Below are 20,285 nucleotides of genomic sequence, written 5' to 3'. Positions count from 1 at the left end.
TGGTGAACAAAAGATATGGCAAACACATACATGGAAGTGATATTGATTGATTTTCATTGTAATGACATTCATGGTTGGATGAGATGTTCACAGTACTTTGGTATAATTACGTTTTCCGAGTTACTGTGAAATCCTCGCTATTGAGAGTTTTGAAATGGCATGGAAACAAAATACAGCAAGCAAGTGGCTTTAAGTGATGACGTCGTGAGACTAGTATGTTCCCAATTCCCGGCGAGGATTCTTTTCTCCAAAGATGAGTTAGGGGAAGGAACGAGACAAAGGTTTAGTGTTAAGAAGAAGGAATGGAAATAGGCCCAAGTACACAGATGCGGCGTAGTCAACTTATTGGAGGTGATCTATGGAAGTTCTGAAGTGAGAATTGCAATAGTCAAGACGTGAGGAAACAAAAGCATGGATAATATCTTTAGCACTGATTGAGATACTACAAATCTGGAATGTTTTTGAGGTGGGAAAATAGGAACAAGTTGTGGTTTTGATGTGCTCCTTTTCAAAGCATGGCCAAATCAATCAAATAAGACCCCTGGTCTTCTCAAGCTAGGGCAGACATTTGTACTAAGGGACCATAAGCAGCTGGCCACTGGAAGTTAATATGAGCGAGGCAAATATTAACACATCGGTGTGGACTGTATTGCAACTAAAGAGAGTTGCTATTAAAGTCAGACAATCCTGCGGTACTTCTATTTCATGTGTCCTATCAGGGTTCACCAAGAACCATAATTGGAGGTGATTCGGTAGTGGCCATGTTTTGATCTAGAGTATAATGACCAAAGTACTATTTATTCGATGTCTGTCACACTGGAGTGTGGACCGTCTTCGAAATACTTTTATATGCTAACATGGTGGAGAAATCTTCCTGTGCACAAATCTGGAAACAATCATACTTATATAGTGTTCATGCCAGGTCAACTGGGAATATGAGTGACGGTAATTAAACACCAAAGAGTAATACTTCATGTATGCACAAACGGTTTTAATCATATCCACAGGCAGGATGAGTTAGGTTACTTAAAGGAACTCTTGATTTCAAATTTTGATTTTGCTTTATTGGCTTGATCCATGTGGATGCCGTTCTCCTATTTGCTCTTCAACACACTCTATTCTGATATTTTCAAGTAATTGGAGTCGTAGCCATAGGTTACATTTGACAAACATTACAATCTGGAACCTGTGTCACATTTTGAAGCAAACGCTGATTGTTTCATCGTGGAACGTGCTGCGGAACTTAAGAAGGCAATGGAGAACAACTTTGAGTTCAAAAATGTTCCAATCAACATTTGACGTGAGAAGAAATTCAAATACAGTAAATGTTGTCACGTTGTGTCATGTGTGCTTTGGATACAGACGGGAGATGTCGTGGGTTTTGCATCTTGTTTAAATGATTACAGGCTTCGATTCAAATCAGTTTAGTCAATTGAATTCATCATTCGTTGTACCTCAGCTGACCCCGAATGTGAGATCCAGATGGGTCCAATCGGTGCTAGTCACTAACATGCTGCGCTGGAGGGCGGGGGTGTTCCCACACATGCTTTCGAAAAGCCAAATTTAAGGGCATGTTAACCAGCTGCGAACTCGTTCTTAGTGTTTACATCGTATATGTGCACACCTGTGTGTATGTAGCCAACGGTGTGTGTGTGTGTGTGTGTGTGTGTGTGTGTGTGTGTGTGTGTGTGTGTGTGTGTGTGTGTGTGTGTGTGTGTGTGTGTGTGTGTGTGTGTGTGTGTGTGTGTGTGTGGGTGTGTGTGTGTGTGTGTGTGTGTGTCAAAATGTGATGATTGATGGCCCACAGTCTTCAGCTTCCTTCCTCGCCAGTCCAGTTGTGTCACACACGTCACCATAATGGATGGCGGCAGACAGCTTTAGCAGCTCCTGCTCGGGCAAGCAACCGGACCATGACTCCCTCCCTCCCTCCCTCCTCATCTCATAAAATCATCCAGTCACAACTAAAAACCACACAGATACTTTGCATTTCAATTATTTAAAAAAAAATCTTGTTCTTGTTTCGCCTCAAAGTCAGGACACTTGTTTTGTAATAGTTTAGCAGCTGTTTGGAAGAACACGTATGTAATAAGGGTTCAACCGTTCACACAAAAATGGACTTTATTATTTCTGCATTTACATGTTTGACTACTCATGTGTTTTTGGAATTGTCTTCAAGAAGCAAATTTACAGAGGACATGTGTGTGTGTGTGTGTGTGGGGGGGGGCAAAAGTATAAAAACAAGCTGGTTGCTGTGGCTAAGAACAGCAGTTAGCCTCACTCGCCTTGGCTACTGCAATCATTTCTTAAATGATTCAGACCAGCGGGACCATGGTGTTGTCACATTCTGGTGCAGATGCAACAAATCTGAGTTCATGCACCAAATTTGAGTTTATGAAAACATGAAAGACAACCAATAATAAAATATCATGACAAGCAATTAACTGCAGAATGAATACAATAATAATAATGTATATATGTAGTCCCTTGGAAGTTTCGTGACTGCCTCCAAATGGTGTCCTGGTAGCATGGAATAAACCTCGTAAAATGTCATGACTTGCCATACGCAGAGTCCATTCAGTTCAATGGGGAAATTTCATTTCATATACCTGGAATTGACTGGTTCAGGTCTGACTATCACACAAAATATCGTTATGATATACTCCAGCACACCCACAATTCTGATAAGGGTTTTCAAATTATGAATGATTTGCTATACAAGTCAATTGAGCTACGGGCTTGATTTGGAACAAATTAAACTTGTAAGTCAACGTGCCACTGTATAATAAACCATGTTTTACTATTCATTGATTTATATAATTTGGTATTTACACAGCAGGGTAAACAAACTTGACGCAAGCAGATCACTAGACTTCTATTATCTGACAATCCATTAAAAGTATATTCAACTTTACTATCAAGCAGACATGTACACTACTGTTTATATACAGTATATGGGTACAAAAAGAATCTCGTGTGTTCATCAAAGCATCATCCCGAGCTTTCGACTATCAAGCCGTGATGATCTGAGTGAGATTAAGAAGGAAAGACATTCAAAGCAAATGTGGGGAGCGATACCAACAAAGAAAGAGAAGGGAGTGGGAGGATAAATAGAGAGAGTGCGGTGGAAAAAGCAGGGAGAAAAGAGAGCAGCAGAGAGCCAGAGCCAAGCAAGTCCTGCATGTGTGTAAGTTCCCAGCCCTGTCAGGGCCCTGTCAGCCTGTGATTTATGGCACCGAGACTGGGAGCAGTCTTCGCTGCCAGCTCAGTATTGTTACAACTGACAGCTAATGAGGCCAGACTGGCTTTCAAGCACAGCACTTAACAGAGGCCTCCATCTTCTCTACTCACCAGTATTCTCTACACTCTCTTTCTCTCTTCCATTTATTTCTTCTTCTAGGGTGGCGGCATGCAGCGTGCGGAGCTACAACAATGCTTTCGGGGGTCTAAGGAGAAACTTGTCAGGCAGACTTAGATAGATGAGCGGCACTGTGTAATTGCCATATTTTCTCTCTCTTCTGTGGGCTATTAGTCAGAGGCTCAGCACAAAAAAAATAAATGGGGGTGAGATCACGAGTTAAACAAAGGGAGAGATGAACACATTTGTGACAGACAAAGATTCTCTACTCTTTGACCTCTCGACTGATTGTTGGAAGCATCGTCTTGGCAATGATTTCCTGTACTTTCCAGTACTCAGCACGACAACGCTGGTCTGGACTGCATGGGACCCTTTGCTATAATCACTAGCAGTCTCTGGCAGAGCCACCCTCCCTCTCACCATCCTCCCTCAGCCCCTAGTTTCATGTCAGTCGTGATTAATGGCGCGAGGGCCCCGGCGCGGCTTACGCTGCCAGTTCCAGCGATGTTCCCTTGATACTTAATGAACTCTGACAAACTTCTTTTCCCTTGCTCTGTTGTTCCCTTTCTCTCCCCCAATCTCTCCAACCTGTTTAAAATGCAAAGCACAGAGCTGCCATGGGCACACCTTGGGGTTAGCGCTGCTGCTATGTGAATTTCTCAAGAGGCAAATGTCTAAAAATAAAGTGCCACTGCCATTTTAAGTCGAAAGCCTTGGGATTGCAGGTGATAAATACATAAATAAATATGACTTTATTTTTATGAATAAAACAAAGCAGAAACACATATCCTTACAGTAAACCAGACCCTTCCCCCCTTTGTTCATAATCTACTTCAGGTGTTAGAGCATCACTATTGAAGTGAAAGTTTGTAAATAAAACATGGGAAAAACACTGTGTCGTGAATAGACATTGTTGAGACTCCTGTGGCTGCAGCGACATGGAAAAATATAGATTGGTCTTTGTCGCCATCTGCTGTTTGTAGTGGGTAAAGCATTTAGTACGATTTTAAACAACTTAACTTTTTTTAGACCTGAGGTGTTTTGATCAGGTTCTTTCGGACAATTTAAATATTGTTTGAATATTTTTCTATTTAAACTAGAATACTGCAAAGGGTGTTAATGATACCGTATTGTTGATGTGAACAAACCCATCCAGCCAGCCAGCCAACCAACCATACACCCGCCTGCCTATCTATCTATCTATCTATCTATCTAGCTATCTATCTATCTATCTATCTATCTATCTATCTATCTATCTATCTATCTATCTATCTATCTATCTATCTATCTATCTATCTATCTATCTATCTATCTATCTATCTATCTATCTATCTATCTATCTATCTATCTATCTATCTATCTGTCTGTCTGTCTGTCTGTCTGTCTGTCTGTCTGTCTGGCTATCTATCTATCTATCTATCTATCTATCTATCTATCTATCTATCTATCTATCTATCTATCTATCTATCTATCTATCTATCTATCTATCTATCTATCACGGAGTGCTTCGTCCGCTAGAGGTCAGTAGCGCTCCTTTTAGCCCATTTGAATCATGTGAAGAAGAATTTAGCAGGTGTTTGACAGCTCTTCCGGTTTTTTAGCATCAATTTGGACCACACAGAAAGTAAGAACTTCACCGAACCGACATTTCATGTTGAGTAATGCATGGCGTAATAAAAAATGTAGGAGCTCCGATCTCTGGCAACTCGTTTGAAAGAATGTGTGGTATTGTTTTGCTACCGTGTAGCGTTAGCACAGCTCAATGTCCATTTGGCCACACGTCTGATGAAACGGTGACGCAAAAGACAGAGCTGTGAGCGCAAGTAACTTGTAGATGCGCATTGAATGTCCACCAACTTAAAAGCGTGCCATCAAGGTTCTGTTTCCTGTTTAAAATTATTATCTGCATTCTGCTGAACGGTGCAAGCTAAAACTTTATTCAATGCAGGTTTATCTAAACTTATAATGTGGGTGGTATATTAGAGGGGTTCCTCGTAGTTGCATAGGTTGTTTTCAAACATTTTTAGTTTTTACCAGCAGGGATCGTCACACTTGAGGCTCAATCCTCGTTGAGTGTGACAAGGTTATCGAGTCCCAGATAATGTTAGGATAAGCTTTAGCTGAGCGCAGATAAACAGTGAGCATAAAGCCAGCGTATGCTACTTTACGGTTGTGTTAGTATATAGTAATGCTACATGGGTGAATGCAGGTCAAAAAGTTATATTTTGTGAGGAGAGCTTTGGATTATGTCATCATATGATTTGGAACACTACGGTTGAACTAACCATTCATTATTCTCTTTTGCTATCCAGAATGGCACAGTTGAGTGCCATCGTCTCCATTATTGTGGCTCTTACTGGAGCAGGGCTTTTAGCTTCTATTCACAAGATCGATGAAGGGCACACTGGAGTATACTACAGGTGAGTGTGATGTGCATTTGGCAGTTAGCCTGCTTAGCTGTACAACAGCCATCTGCTTCAAATCTGTTTGCCAAAGACATTTTAAACATAATGGGCAAGGCCGTGCAAATTCATCTTAGTAAAAATTTCGTAAGTAGTTCACTGACATGCTGCCAAGTTTAGTCTACTAAAATCATCGACAATTAATTTGACGAGTCGTTTATTTATGCGTATATTTATTTACGGCTGTATTTTCTCTCAAAATACTTCGTCCCTTCTCTCGTTGGCTGTATGCCCCGACGCACATGCTCAGTAGTGGTAGGGTCATCTGTGACGTAAACATAAGCAGTGCTAACCGGTTTTAGCAACCGGCTCAGTGGCCTAGTGGTAGCGTGTCTGCCTTGAGACTGGAAGGTCGTGGGTTCAGACCCCGGCCGGGTCATACCAAAGACTATAAAAATGGGACCCATTGCCTCCTTGCTTGGCACTCAGCATTAAGGGTTGGAATAGGGGGGTTAGATCACCAAAATGATTCCCGAGCCGCTGCTGCTCACTGCTCCCCTCTCCCCCAGGGGATGATGGATCGAAATCACATGGGGATGGGTTAAATGCAGAGGACTAATTTCGCCACACCCAGTTGTGTGTGACAATCATTGGGACTTTAACTTAACAAAAGAGAAAGTCCGGGCGCATTTCATTAAAATACTTCATACGATCCAAACCTCCCTTTCATGGCAGCGCAGTGGTGATAAATGAACATTATAAAGAAGCACGTTGTGTCTGATGCTTGATTTTATTTCTTAAAAAAGGGACAGCGGTGTCTGGATGCAAGTTGTAGTTAGCATACACACGCTACCGTGTGCGTCTGATGGAAAGCTATACGCGATGTCCTGTTGTGGGAAGCTAGTAGCATCAACTATGGATTATGGAAGCTGGTTATGGATGGTCAACAAAGTCAAGATTATTGAAAACAAAAACTTTGTTTTTGTATGCTGTGGTTGACATCAACCTGTAAGGCACACAAGCAACATTCACCCACACTCGCTCAGGGTGGTGCGTTTGAAAACTCGTATATCTCAGCACTACAACTAACACGGGACAATTGCCAGAAGCCCTAAACACCAACACAAGAAAAAGACAACAATAAAACTTAGAAGTGGCAGTTAAAAGAAATGTACGCGTTAGAACTGGGCAATGTCGTTATCATAGTGATGTCTGAACATTCAAATACTGATATTGAAAATTATTTTGAATGAAAGTGATCGATCGTGTCGTTCATTCGCTTGCATTTATAGCTCATGCCTCCTTTCAAGTTTGGCGTTGATCACCGGGCCATTCAATTTGCCCTTGATTATATCTACACCTTTTTAAAATTTGCTTCACAGTTGTTCAGCCTTTAGGGCACTGGATTTTAGTGGTTCCGGTGTCCTAATTTATTACACTTGAGAAAGTGTTCTTTGATTTATAATCCCTCATTAGGATTCCTTAATTTTTTTTGCAAAACAGGGGAGGAGCTCTCTTGTCCGCCACAAGTGGACCTGGTTTCCATCTTATGCTTCCATTCATCACCTCCTACAAGTCTGTGCAGGTGATTCAAGTGAATGCGTGGTTCAAAAAGAATATATTTGTATTCTACCAGGTAAAAAAAACTACAGAAATTGGTCCGGTAGCTTATACTGTAAGGGACGACTTGACATTAACATTCAGGCTCCGACTCGGAATGACACGTTCATGGAAGGGTGTATTTTGGCTGTGAAGTTAAACTCCACTGTTTTTGGTCTTGGTTTTTTTTGTAGAGTGTTTTTCCCAAAAATGTGACTTACATTGCATGCATTACAATTAAACAGGCACCCTGAGACTACTTTAACGAGTTAACGGGCTTTTTTTTTTTTTTTGACTGACTGACTGACTGGGACGACATTTTGACGCTGAGGCTTAGCCAGATAATACTGAAATTAGTATGACAGATGGGGAACTTCTATACTTCTACATCACATATCCTTCCTGATTTTTTTTTTTAACATCATTCAGCGTGTGCAAGTACATGCGTGCTCGCACTTTGTTGGTTCAATGTCGAATGTTGAAAGTATTTTGTATTGATATTAATAGTGATTTATCTCCCTGTTTGTTTGGTTGGTTTTTAATAATCCTAAAAAAATGGATGGATGGATGGATGGATGGACGGGCGGGCGGGTTGGTTGGTTGGGATGGACGGACGGATGCATGGATGTACAGACAACATTTGAAATATTTGAAGCAATGTCATGACTAAAATTTAAATCGTCCCATTTTTGTATCACATGAAACAACTGATGTCTGATAATCGCTTTGGTTGATTTGTCCTGATAAGGCTTTGTTCTTGTCCTGTAGACGACACTGCAGACAGATGAGGTGAAAAATGTTCCCTGTGGCACTAGGTAGGCTTTCTGTCTTAATTGTTTTAAGAGGTATCTTGATGTGTTTCACCAATGTTGTACGACACAATATATTCATGATACTTTGAATATAAGTAAAGAATATGCACTGCCGTCGTTTTCAGAGGAATGTTTCACTCAATAAAAGCAATGAAAACTCTTTCAGTGGTGGAGTGATGATCTACTTTGATCGAATAGAGGTTGTGAACTACCTTATTCAATCAGCAGGTAAGCAATAAAACAACAATTTAATCCTTCAGGAAGTCAGCATGTTCTGTGTTTGATGTCATGTTTGTCGCTCCCTTTTCAGTGTTTGACATAGTGAAGAATTTCACTGCAGATTACGACAAAGCCTTAATATTCAACAAGGTTCACCACGAACTCAACCAGTTCTGCAGTGTTCACTCTCTGCAGGAGGTCTACATCGGTCTGTTTGGTAGGTACATTTGACAGACTCAAATATCAACTAATGCTCAAGTAGAACAAGTCAGTAGAACAAGCAGCATAACTTCACCAGGACTTGCCTTATGGAAAACAATAAATCAATACACATCGACAAGACACGCTCTGATATAAACCTGAAAATAAGCTCCAATGGGCGAACAATTGCACACTTTGGTCCCGCTTTGGTCTACATTTTTGTTATTGTTTGGTTGTAGTTTGTCTGTGAAGTCGTGTTCTCATCTGCACACCCACAATCTCCTCTTCAGACGTAATCGACGAAAACCTGAAACTAACATTGCAAGAAGATCTAACAAGCATGGCACCTGGTCTCATCATACAGGTACAGTGAAAATGGTCACCATAAAAACATGATGACCCAAATGGACGTCGTGTAACTCATTGGTTGTATTGATTAATTAATTTATGTATTATAACAATCTACCCTGAAATCTGCCACTGATCTTACCTCACTGGGGCTTTCCGATTTCAGTATTGGATTTTTCAAGGTTTTCAGTTTTCCTTAATCCGATACTCGTAATTTTGGTGGAACGGAAATTGTAACTGTCTCCCCGCTGTTATGTTTGTTTTGTTTGCAGGACCCTTGTTAGTTTGAATTGTGCAATGCTACAAAACTGGATCTGGCACAACACATTGTGATAACATCATTTTGTGCCTGTCTACTTCATCGATGCCTCTTGTTGTAACACATCAACCTGATGCACTCACAAAACTGCATGTGAATATGATATAATTATCTTTGAACGGTCACGTTGAATTCATTCATCACTGAACATTGCAGTAATGACGTGAAACCTGTGTGAGATTATTAACACAAGTATTACGACATTAGGGATGGGCAATTTATTGAAATTTGATCCTATTGAACTTGGCTTCTCACAATCCTAAAAAAAAAATCATTAAAGAAAGAGCAATATTGTATGTTTGCAAGTTTACGACATGAAAACACCCTTAACGTACTATCTGTTTGTACAGCAAGTGTGTATGTGAGTCTGCCCTCCCTCACTATACTTTATTAACGACATCCCAGTATGAGATTATTATAAAACTAAAAACACAACCCGAAGGATTACACAGAATGTTAATTTGAATACAAAACATGTTTTGTTTTATATACATTGCCAGTGCAAATGCTGAAGTTAATGTAATGTCCCATTCACATGCTAATGGTAATTTTTTGGGAGTAATATTCCTTCAAAAAAGAAAATAGGTTCACATACAGACAGGTAATATAAAAACATATAAATACTCAAAGGCACATATTTTTCTTAATTTATGACGATTGTGTTTACTCATTGTAAATGTGTACTCCATGCACGCACAGCAGCACACACACAAAGCAAAGGCAGCCAGTATTTCTTTTTTTCATTATTTTTTATTGCTTTTATTCCCCCTTTCTTTATTGGTTTTTAACCAAAGAAATGTCAAAGTAGAAAACGTTAGCAGATTGGTTTCAGCACAATTATATGTTTATTACCCTTAAGCCCCCATCCCTGAACTCAGGCCCAGACATTGCAGCAAATCAGCCGTTGCGCACAGAAACAACAACAACCACTCATCCAGGAGGACTCATTCACAAAAGAGATGGGAAAAGAAAATTCAGTACAACCTACTTCACCTCTGTGTCAGGAAGTATTATCGAGTGATAGTGTCAAACATTGGGGGAAAAAAAAGCCTGCCAAGGATCCATAAAGTCATTAATAGAGCCTTTCCGTAAAAATCAAAATTTTTCCAACCTGAAATACTTACTTCATCCACAAATCATGGGATGGCAGGCTAGGAAAGTAAATACCTTGATCAAATTTGCCTTTAAGCCAACAAAGTAGTAATGGCCAAGGCCTGTTTAAAGGGGAAAAATTAGGTTTGTGTCAGAAGAGACTTTGTTGCTATTATTGTTTTACTTGGTTACCAATTGATTTTCTGGTCATCTCTTCAAACCCAATTTAAAGTTGCGTTCAATGAATTTTTACTGTCGTAACAACACGCGATGTGTTTGCATTTTTTTTTCTTGACTGGTACAACTTCTAATCTTACATCAGTGTTTACTTCTGATCCGCGTTTTATAAATAAACCACAAAGAGAGAAAGTGTTACAAATCAAATATTCAATTAGAAGGCTCTGCCTTTGCTTACACACACACACACACACACACACACACACACACACACACACACACACACAATAAGTTTTCGGATTTCAAGCTTTCGCTCACTGGATAGTTTAGAACCTACCAGCTGTATACATATTGTGTCTTACAACAGGACCTAAGAGTAATTATATTACCACTTGTACCACTGGATTAAATAGATAGATTTTAGAAATAAAATGCAGCAGATTTCCATGATTAGGAGTGGTCAAGGACTACTACTTCATCCTAAAAGTTGTGAGGGCGTTGAGGTTACAGCCGAGCTGCTTTTATGCCCCTTTCTCAATGGATCGGGGCATTTGCTCTGATTAAAAAAAAAAAAAAAAAAACATACCAAAAAGTTAATATTCATACGATTGACCTGAATGTTTTGATATGTCAGGAATATTATTCAGGTGGGACTAAGGTGGCTAGTGCAAATCTTTTAATGTGAGGTATCGTTAAACCACAATCCTTTGTGAAAATGTTTGACCATCAGTTGAACCCCTCACAAGTTTCATGTCAGCTCAGTACACACAGTGTATATGGTGTCACTAAAAGACCAGAAGGCATTTATTGTTAGCTTTCACAACCTCTGCAAAGACCCTCACAGTCCCCATAGGATCAGTCATCAGCTGTGTTCTTTTTGAAGGAAAGGGTAGTTCAATAAAGACCCCCCCCCTAAAGTCCTTAGATAAACACACATTTCATTCCCGAGTGTTACACTTCCCCTTGGGTTTTATTTCTGAGGCCTGAAGTTTCCTATAAATAATCAAAACCAGTTGAAATAACAATTGCTGCTCTTTCTGGGAAGGCTGTAATCTTGTCATATTGAGGATGTTGAGCTTTTACATCTGAGCTCTTCGACATCTGCCTCGGTTTATTCTTCTTGTGCTAAACACGTCTTGCTCAACATTTTACTTAAAGAACTAACCAGTCTTTTCTGTCTTGTTGTGTATCTGTCCTCCACAGGCCGTGCGAGTCACAAAGCCCAACATCCCTGAGAGCATCCGCAGAAACTACGAGCTCATGTAAGTTTTCTTCTTTTTGTTAACGTGGAATGTTCCCTGAGTCCCCGTGTTTCGTACACGTTCTTTTAAGTCACACTGCCAAGTCTTGTACTGTAACCTAACAGTAATCACTTTGTTCATGTCAATCTTTGAGCATCTTAGTTTGCCTTCAGGAATGATCAACAAGTGTTCTGTTGGAGCGTCTGTAAAACAACAAACAAACAAAAGTTTGGTTGTACTTTATTCTGCTATTTAACCATGTACTGTACTGTACTCACATTATTATTAATCAATATTTATACAAGCAATGATCTCGGCTTTCGAGAAATCTTGACTTGTGCCTCGTAAGCATGTCTCTTTGTCAATGCCATTTTCGAGGACCCTCATGCCGTATGCTTTGCACAAACCGATAGACTTTATCAATTGCGGCAGAGGTACCTACGTTACGTATTACATACAGTTCTCTGATTGGTTTACCGCCCTGGTCTACGTATTTTACGTACAACATAATGTCCTCTGAATGGTTCATCGTGTCTACATGTTACGTCTACATATTACGGCCCTGCGTGTGGCAGCGGCTTTCATAGATTTTGGAATTCGGTTCACACAAAAGGCTCACCTTATTAAAAGCCACACCTTCGGTTTAGGAGCGAATGAAAGACTTTTAAGTGTGCCTTATGTTGCGGAAAATACGGTAATTTATTCCGTGACTATATTTTTTTTCCGATTGACAAGGACTTTCTTCCCTGTGTTTCATCATGTATGTAATGATTTTGAAATCGGTTTGCAAAGTTAAGTCGTAGTGGGTTTCAACAGATACACGACAGTGCTTGCATCAACTTGCAGGTGAGCTTTTATCATAGCTCGCAAATCAGATCTTACCTCCCACATCAGTGTTGAATTTTTCCATCAGCTCGGCACCCAGAGCCAAGCAGAAACATGATATCATTTGACAGAAGGAAATTGTCTAAGCCCTATAATTATGTCTTGGCCTTTTCACCTACGAGGCAAAAGCTGACAAGCGCATTGGAAAATTAGCAGGTCAAAACTTGTAATTTCCAACTGGTTTATCAGATAACGGCTAGAGCATGACATGCTTCGTTCCCATCAACCTTTTGATGCTAGCAGATATGCACAGCATGAGCAGACAAAGACAGCTTTGTTGCTGATGTCCTCTCTAATGCTGCAAATCGAGCTTGCGATTGAGCAATAATAATTTCCTGAATAAATTCAATTTAGATTTACAAGAATTCAATTTAGAATCTTTTCGATTCAATGGAATCTCATATGTCTCAATAGAATTAAGGGACATAAATATCTTAAATATCAAGGACAAAATTTCACCAACAATAAATTCCAAATTAAATGATGCGGCGACAGTCACTGCTCAAACGAATTAGTTTATTTTAGCAAAAGAAAGTGACGTGATATAAACAGTTACCGTATTTTCCGGACCAAAAGGCGCACCGGATAATAAGGCGCACCTTCAATGAATGACCCATTTTAAAACTTTGTCCATATATAAGGCGCACCGGATTATAAGGCGCATAAAATAGAAGCTATACTGCAATAAACTGCGGTTGACTAGGGTTGCGATATGCATCCACTAACCAATAACCAATGAGCCCTCTGTAAACAATCGCGTTTCTCAAACTATCCTATAAAATTATCAGAACTGACTAAAGTTCGATCTAACACCTTGGTACTGCTTACCTCTGTTTCCCTTCCGTATCGATCCGTAAATGTACTCGAAACATTACCAGAGCAGCCTATTTTGACATGAAATAGCATCGTGCGTATATCAGCTATCACTATAGCATTAGCCACCCGCAAATTCCCATGAGCCTCAGCTCGCAGACTCCCATGAAACTCAGCAAAGTGTAAACAATCACGTTTCTCAAACGAGGGCTTAAAAAAATGATCGGAACTGACTCAAGTTTGATCTAACACCTTAGTACTGCTTACCTATGTTTCCCTTCCGTATCGATCCGTAAATGTACTCGAAACATTAACAGAGCAGCCTATTTTTACATGAAATAGCCTCACGGGTACAACAGCTATTCAGTGACGCCCCCTGACCACGGTTGCCGTAATGCTGGTAAGCAATGCGACCTTGTAATTTACTAGTTGTACTAAAACATACTGAAAATTTTGGCAGAGCACTGTGTACAACCAGTATGGATCAACAAATTCATAAATTGATCCATATATAAAGCGACTATAAGGTGCATTGTCGGCTTTCGAGAACATTTTAGGGTTTTAGGTGCGCCTTATAGTCTGGAAAATACGATAATTGTTACACAAACATTGACATCAGCAAGGATATGGTGATTTTTTTAACACAGTTTTTTTAACCCTTTTACTAGAGAACCTAATTTTACAAACAGAATGAATACAACAAAAGTAGCTATGAAGAATACATTGATAATAAATTCAACATTATAAAGCAACAAACAAACAAGTGAACATCTTTGAAAAAGGGTTGGATAGATGCTAAACAGGTGTTTCTGAAGGTCGAGGCTGTACAGTCGGGCTTGAGTACTCGACCTATTCTAGTCAGTGTAATGTAGACAGTGTAATAAGTGAGTTTTCCGGCGGGGGTACTTTTAAATGAGCAAATATGATATAATTTACAATATAATTTGGCAGTGCTGTAATGTTAATGTGAGTGTGAAGTGGTGTATGGGAGCTTAATGTTAGCAAAGTGCCCCTTTCTCAATGACAGTGTTACAAAGTATACACTTTTTTTAAATGCCCATTAAATAGTCGTTTTAGGTATAATGAGGATGACGCAGTCTGGATCAGTGTGTGCCGTGAGAGATGTTTCAGCTGTGCCGTGGGATTGTCCAGTATTAATTACGGAGTGCATTGTAAACAGGATCACCAAACCACTGGTCAGTTCGCGCAAGGCCTGGTCAGCCACTTGCTAATCGTGCATGCGTGAAGAATCTGAGAATCTTGAGATTTCATGTTGTGTCGGTCTGATTGTATTGCATCGGCACATATTCAGTTTAGGTGTGTCGCTGTGTGCGTTCGCTAACAGTGACAGACACTATGACGTTTGTGGTGCGTTTGTGGTCCAATGGAAATCAGAGCATGCAGTTCAACCAGAGAAATTGGATTGTTAATTTTTCACCAACATAAAATACACAGTCAAGTCGAGACACCTCGACTGTGATAGCCACTCAGCTGCTGTCAGAACATCAGAGCGTCTTTAAAATTGACAAAATTGACTGTCATAATATTTATGGCGCTAGTCTAAAATAGTAAACAAAGTCATGTTGATTCTTTTGGATTTTAATCACAATCACTGTCAATAGTTTATTCCTTACACTGTCTAAAACATTTTTAAAAAACTCACTTTTATTTGAAAAAAATACAATCTAAAGAATATTTAGTCTTTATTTTTAATCAATTATTCGATTCTTCATACATATATTGGAATAGGACTTTATGTCTTTTGTTGTAATATAATTGATTTTAATATAGGAGCTGGTGTAATACTTAACAGATTTTTGTTAGTGGTGTGCCTCGAGAGTTTTTCCCCAATGAAAAGGTGTGCCGTGAATGAAAAAAGGTTGGAAAACTGGTCTGTATAATCAGTCGATGGATACCAATTAGAACAAAGTGGTGTGTGGAAACTCTAATCAAATGGTGTTATAAATGTGTGTGGGGACGTTTTGTGAGTGTGGAAATTCTACCTGACATGAGTCATTATTGAAACTTTATAGTGTAATTCATTTCCTTGTTCACAGCGCATTTTGCCGCAAAGTATTTGTCTGGCTGTCACTCTGCAATCCAGATGTCAACGCGGGCTCACTTTTATATGAATACCGAGTTTAAAAGTTTGAGAATCAAACACCATACCCAAACAAATAAAATGTCTAAAAAACAACTCTTTCCTTGAAGGTAGTGAAAATTTATTGCTATGGTTGCAAAGTGTGCCTTTCATCTTGCCTATAAAACAAGCCATAATATAATCCCCACCAACTGCAAGGAAGCACAGAAAGCCAGCGAAAAACCAGGAATGCAATTATCTGTTAGGTCATAAGTGTCAAACTCAAGGCCCTGGGGCCAGATATGGCACACCACATCATTTTATGTGGCTCTCGAAGACAAATTTTTCATCAACTTTGTGTCATTACTAAAATTACCGTAATTCTCGGACTATAAATTGCGTTTTTTTTTTATTGGAGGCATTTGTAGCCTCCGGTGTTCAAGGTTGTACGTTTCCCATAGGGAGAGCGAGAAGACAAAGCTGCTGATCTCCCAGCAGACACAGAAGGTGGTGGAGAAAGAGGCTGAGACAGAAAGAATCAAAGCTGTGATTGGTAACAGACGATTCTACATACGTATAATGTGACGGCTAGAGGAGTCGAGGAAACGAGTGAATTTTGATGGTTTGTCTTTCAGAGGCCGAGAAATTGGCCCAAGTGGCTGAAATCAAGTTTGGACAAAGAGTCATGGAGAAGGAAACTGACAAAAAGATCTCGGAAATTGAAGGTTTGTGTCCTTGCTCTTAGAGTCCGATGATAAATTATTTGTAGTAGAATCTTTTTTTTTTTTTTTTTATACAGCAGAAGGTATTTGGCAAGTTGCAGCGGGATGTGCACAGCCACGCTCAAATAATGACTAATGTGCTGACTAGTGTATGACGGTGAGCCATTGCTACAGTACATGCAGTGTTAATAGTACAAGTTGGGCCTATAACAACTGCTCGACATTCTTTCTCTGCCGTGTTGTCAAGTCATGTTATTGAAAAACAGCTCTCCGCCTGAATAAAGAAAGAAAACTGCTTCTGACGATGAGAAATATTATCAGTCACTAAAGCCTCTTTTCTCGATGCCACTGTTGTGGTTTTAGGCTCCCTTTCGACATACTTTTGCTGTGGTTTACAGATGAGGCCTTCCTGGCACGGCAGAAGGCCAGAGCAGATGCCGAATTCTACACTGCACTGAAAGCAGCGGAGGCCAACAAGGTGAGAGAGAAAGAAAAGCTACATGATAACGCAACTTCAGGTCAGCAGGTCTCCTTGTGAAATGAGGGAATTTCTATAGAGTTAGGTCTTCAAGAAGTAGACCAACACCTGATCTGGTTGTTGCTCGAACAAGACAAAATATGATTCAAATAGAAGAGAGGAATAAACCTTTACTCACCTATAATCACAGTGTGATATGCCTGTTGCTTTTCATTGATGTTGAATTCAGTGTTACTGAAGACGCCATTTGTAACAGTACAAATCTATGTGAACCCCGCCAAGGGTCAAGATAAACTCGTTGCGTTTCCTCTCTTCCAGCTGAAGTTAACACCGGAATACTTACAGCTGATGAAGTACAAGGCCATCGCAGCCAACAGCAAAATCTACTTTGGGAAAGACATACCCCAGATGTTCATGGACTCTGCCGGCAGCGCGCTCAAGTCCTCTGCAGCTATGGATCTTGTGGCAGAGCAGATCTTGGACATGGATTAGCAGGGAATGTGCATCATTTTGGGAGTGAGAGGACAACCCAGGGTGGTGGACTAGTTGCTGGAGGGCAATGACTCAAACTGTGATAGGCAGTTTCAACCTCCAGCCCAGACACTCTGATGACCAGGCTCCTTATTTTCTCAAGTATCTCAGAATCACTGCTTTAAAAACATGTCGCTGTTTGACTAGGTATGTAAAACCTCAGACTAGGACACTTTCAGGGTTGGAAAATCTTACTCGGCATCTAGAGTTTATTTTGCAAGCAATGAACATGGGCAACAAGCAAATGACAGCTGAAATATATTCCACTTCATCCCAACAAATGTTACTCATTCTTGGCCATTTCTAAATGATGGTGACAAATTAGGTGATGGGTTATGGAATAAATCAAACCTCGGTTTTCGTCCACAATCCATTCCAGAAGGCGGTTCAAGAAGTGAGTTGTTTGAATTCTGAATCTATTTTTCCAATTACAATGAATGGAAAAAAAAATGTAATTCGTTCCAAGACAAAAAAAAAAAAAAAAAGCCTTTTTTAAGCATTTTGTCATTTGCGCATTTTTGTCTGATCGCGCAACTGCAGCGTACCGCCGAACGCGCAACTGTAGCGCGCCGCCGACGCTGGTCGCATTATTGTGACAGAGCTGTCGCTGGAATTTAGAAAATATTTTTCAAGTCCTGATGTAGTTTCCAAAATTTAAGTGGACCTCAGTGCGCAGAGCTTAATTTGGTCCGATCGCGCAACCGCAGCGCGCCGGGCGCTCACTGTCACACTGCTTTAAGAGCATCTTTGTGTTTTAGGATGGTGCTTATCGTTGATTTTGCCATGCAAAACTCCTTAGCTAACTCGGACACACGCACACCAGATTCATATTCAGTCAGTCGGCATCCGGGTCGCGCGGTCGGGTTTTCTCGGGTCCTCTTGGCTCATCTCGCGAGGTTCGACCTCCAAATTTTCGTTCGACATCGGAAGCAAAAAAATCTAAACCTATTTGTTCGAGAACCGAGGCGTTCAAAAACCGAGGTTTGACTGTTAATGCAATTCAGTCATTATTTTCGAGCGTCTGAGTTCGTCCAAGACAGCCAATCGACTCTGATAATGTATTTACCGATATTACCCGCAAATGCACCAAAAGTTGATTCTCATTCAAACAGTTTTAAAATAGTGTCCTATTTTTTCCGTCCCACAGACATTGGCTCATATTGTTTTTACTGTACCAGTCACCGCGCTTGTTTCAATTTACTTTTTAACACGACTATCAGGCTGCATCCTCACTACCGATACAGAACGCATGTGGGTTGGACTAATGTGCCCACAACTGCTAAAAATATTGGAAATCCAAACTTTCAAGTGCCCCCATGGTTTGTTTTTTTTAAATAATGCTAGCACCGTGTTAAATGATCAAATCTTTGCACCACTTGCAGCACTGAAAAATTACACTGCTTTCACGTGTCAAGCAGATGAACTCGATCACATTTAGTCGCGCGTAGGATATTGTGATCATCTCTCGGCTGTCACGAAGTGGATGAAAAGCAATGCATGGTATCTTTGAATCCCTAAGACCTCCGTTTATTTGCTCCGTAGGAATAATTTTGAACTTTACATAAACTGGCTTCACAGAACAAGGGGGGGGGGGGGGGGGGGACACATCTAGTTTGTTTGAACAAAGCCATACAGGCCACTCGGGATTCTTGCTGGAGCCCCTCTTGTTGATGCATTATTGAATGCAGATGATTGTTCTTCCACTGGCAGACTGAAGTCGTTTAAATTCCAATCCAAACAAAACATTTTGATGAACAAGCGTGACTTTGAATTGTATGGCTTTAACTTGGAATGGACTATGTGAGCATGTTTTATTGTGAGTAGAATGTAGTTTCACGTATACATTGCAAATTTTTATTTGGGTGAAAGTCCAACATGAGTGCATGTGTGTTGCAGTTCAACAAATATTTAAATGTTTGGAATTATTTCTGTTTCTGTCCAAAAAAAAAAAACAACTTAATACAGTTTTGTCCAGAAGTATTTGGAAAATGACAGTGTTTTCTAGATTTCTTCTTAATACTGTACCACAATCAACCATAATAGAATTTAAGAGTCGACTTTTATCTTTAAGAGATTTCTTTAAATTGTTGAAGTCTGACATTTAACATTTTGGAATTATTCATTTTATTGAGATTAATGCTGTTCTCACTGACTCAATTTTGTACCATATACTCACTCACCAAATGTTCACTTGCCTAAAGTATTTGAGCAAAATGACAAATAAATAGGATTTTTTTTTTTTTTTTTTTTTTTTTTAATTAAAATCTACATTTGCCTCCTGACTTCTTGGAGGACATCACAAAACTGAGAAACTCAGGTGCTCTTTGGTGATGCTTTACCAGTCCTTCACTGCAGCGACCTTCACTTTTATCCATTTATTTATTTATTTGTAATTATTTCGGGAAGCACTTCTGCCTTTACATTCATGTTAAATAAGTGAAAGTCATGGTGTACGGGATGAGATCAGTCAGAATTAGATTTGGTCACTGGAGATTATTCCATGTCTTAATATTTTTTCCCAATATGCTTTGAGTAAATGTATTCATGCATTGTGAGGTTTGGCTGACTGCTTTCTTGGTTACAAGTGTCCCTCCCCCAAAAAAAAAACTCTGATGGCAGAAAATTAGAGGCTTTTGGGATGTTTTCTTGCAAAGTTGAATTGGCTTCCCTCTTGTTGTACAAGCGATGTATTACTATTTACATTCATTTGATTATAATGTCGTTTTTTTATGCTTTGCTTTCCTTTTCCAACTATTCCAGACTTCTATTGAAGTTGTGTACTGTAAACTCGTTGGTAGAAAACATCAACCAATCATCTACCTGGATGATCTACATCTACCTCTGTACCCTAGATGCTGACGAGAACTCAAATTTTTAATTATGGTTTGTAATCTAGCACCAACATGTTCATTTCAATACATTTGAGGTTTTACCTTTTGTGCGAATTACTTGTCCAGTTATTATTAAGCCCCAGAAAATGAATGTACTCTGCATAAAATGGCCATAATTAA

The 20,285-nt window shown here is 39.8% G+C and overlaps 1 protein-coding gene across 5 annotated transcripts; it reads left to right on the top strand.

The window, feature by feature from the left end:
- The first annotated feature begins 4,867 nt into the window (after positions 1–4,867).
- On the top strand, positions 4,868–20,285 carry erlin2 (ER lipid raft associated 2). 5 transcript variants are annotated; one of them, XM_085910410.1, is made up of 12 exons: positions 4,868–4,979; positions 5,668–5,775; positions 7,261–7,342; positions 8,125–8,171; positions 8,335–8,396; positions 8,479–8,604; positions 8,879–8,952; positions 11,728–11,786; positions 16,005–16,096; positions 16,179–16,268; positions 16,664–16,743; positions 17,062–20,285. In XM_085910410.1, exons 2-12 carry the CDS (start codon positions 5,669–5,671, stop codon positions 17,233–17,235), a joined length of 993 nt encoding a protein of 330 aa, XP_085766536.1. In that variant the 5' UTR covers positions 4,868–4,979; position 5,668; the 3' UTR covers positions 17,236–20,285. The 5 variants fall into 5 exon arrangements, with proteins under 5 accessions (XP_085766536.1, XP_085766537.1, XP_085766540.1 ...); XM_085910411.1 differs by having other exon boundaries at positions 4,920–5,008; XM_085910414.1 differs by lacking the exon at positions 4,868–4,979 and adding an exon at positions 5,022–5,168 and having other exon boundaries at positions 16,629–16,743; positions 17,062–17,209.

The sequence above is a fragment of the Syngnathus leptorhynchus genome, chromosome 4 (genome assembly GCF_054491065.1).
Source record: "Syngnathus leptorhynchus isolate UIUO chromosome 4, UIUO_Slep, whole genome shotgun sequence".
NCBI classification, from domain to species: Eukaryota; Metazoa; Chordata; class Actinopteri; order Syngnathiformes; family Syngnathidae; genus Syngnathus; species Syngnathus leptorhynchus.
The sequence above is the reverse complement of the archived record's forward strand: the minus strand, read 5'-3'. Positions and strand labels throughout refer to the sequence as shown.

Coding starts and splice junctions, on each gene's coding strand:
- erlin2 (XM_085910409.1), top strand. CDS start 5,074: ATGTGTGGTATTGTTTTGCTACCGTGTAGCGTTAGCACAGCTCAATGT. Junction 7,343..8,124: donor CCTCCTACAAGTCTGTGCAG/GTGATTCAAGTG, acceptor CTTGTCCTGTAG/ACGACACTGCAGACAGATGA. Junction 8,953..11,727: donor CACCTGGTCTCATCATACAG/GTACAGTGAAAA, acceptor TGTCCTCCACAG/GCCGTGCGAGTCACAAAGCC.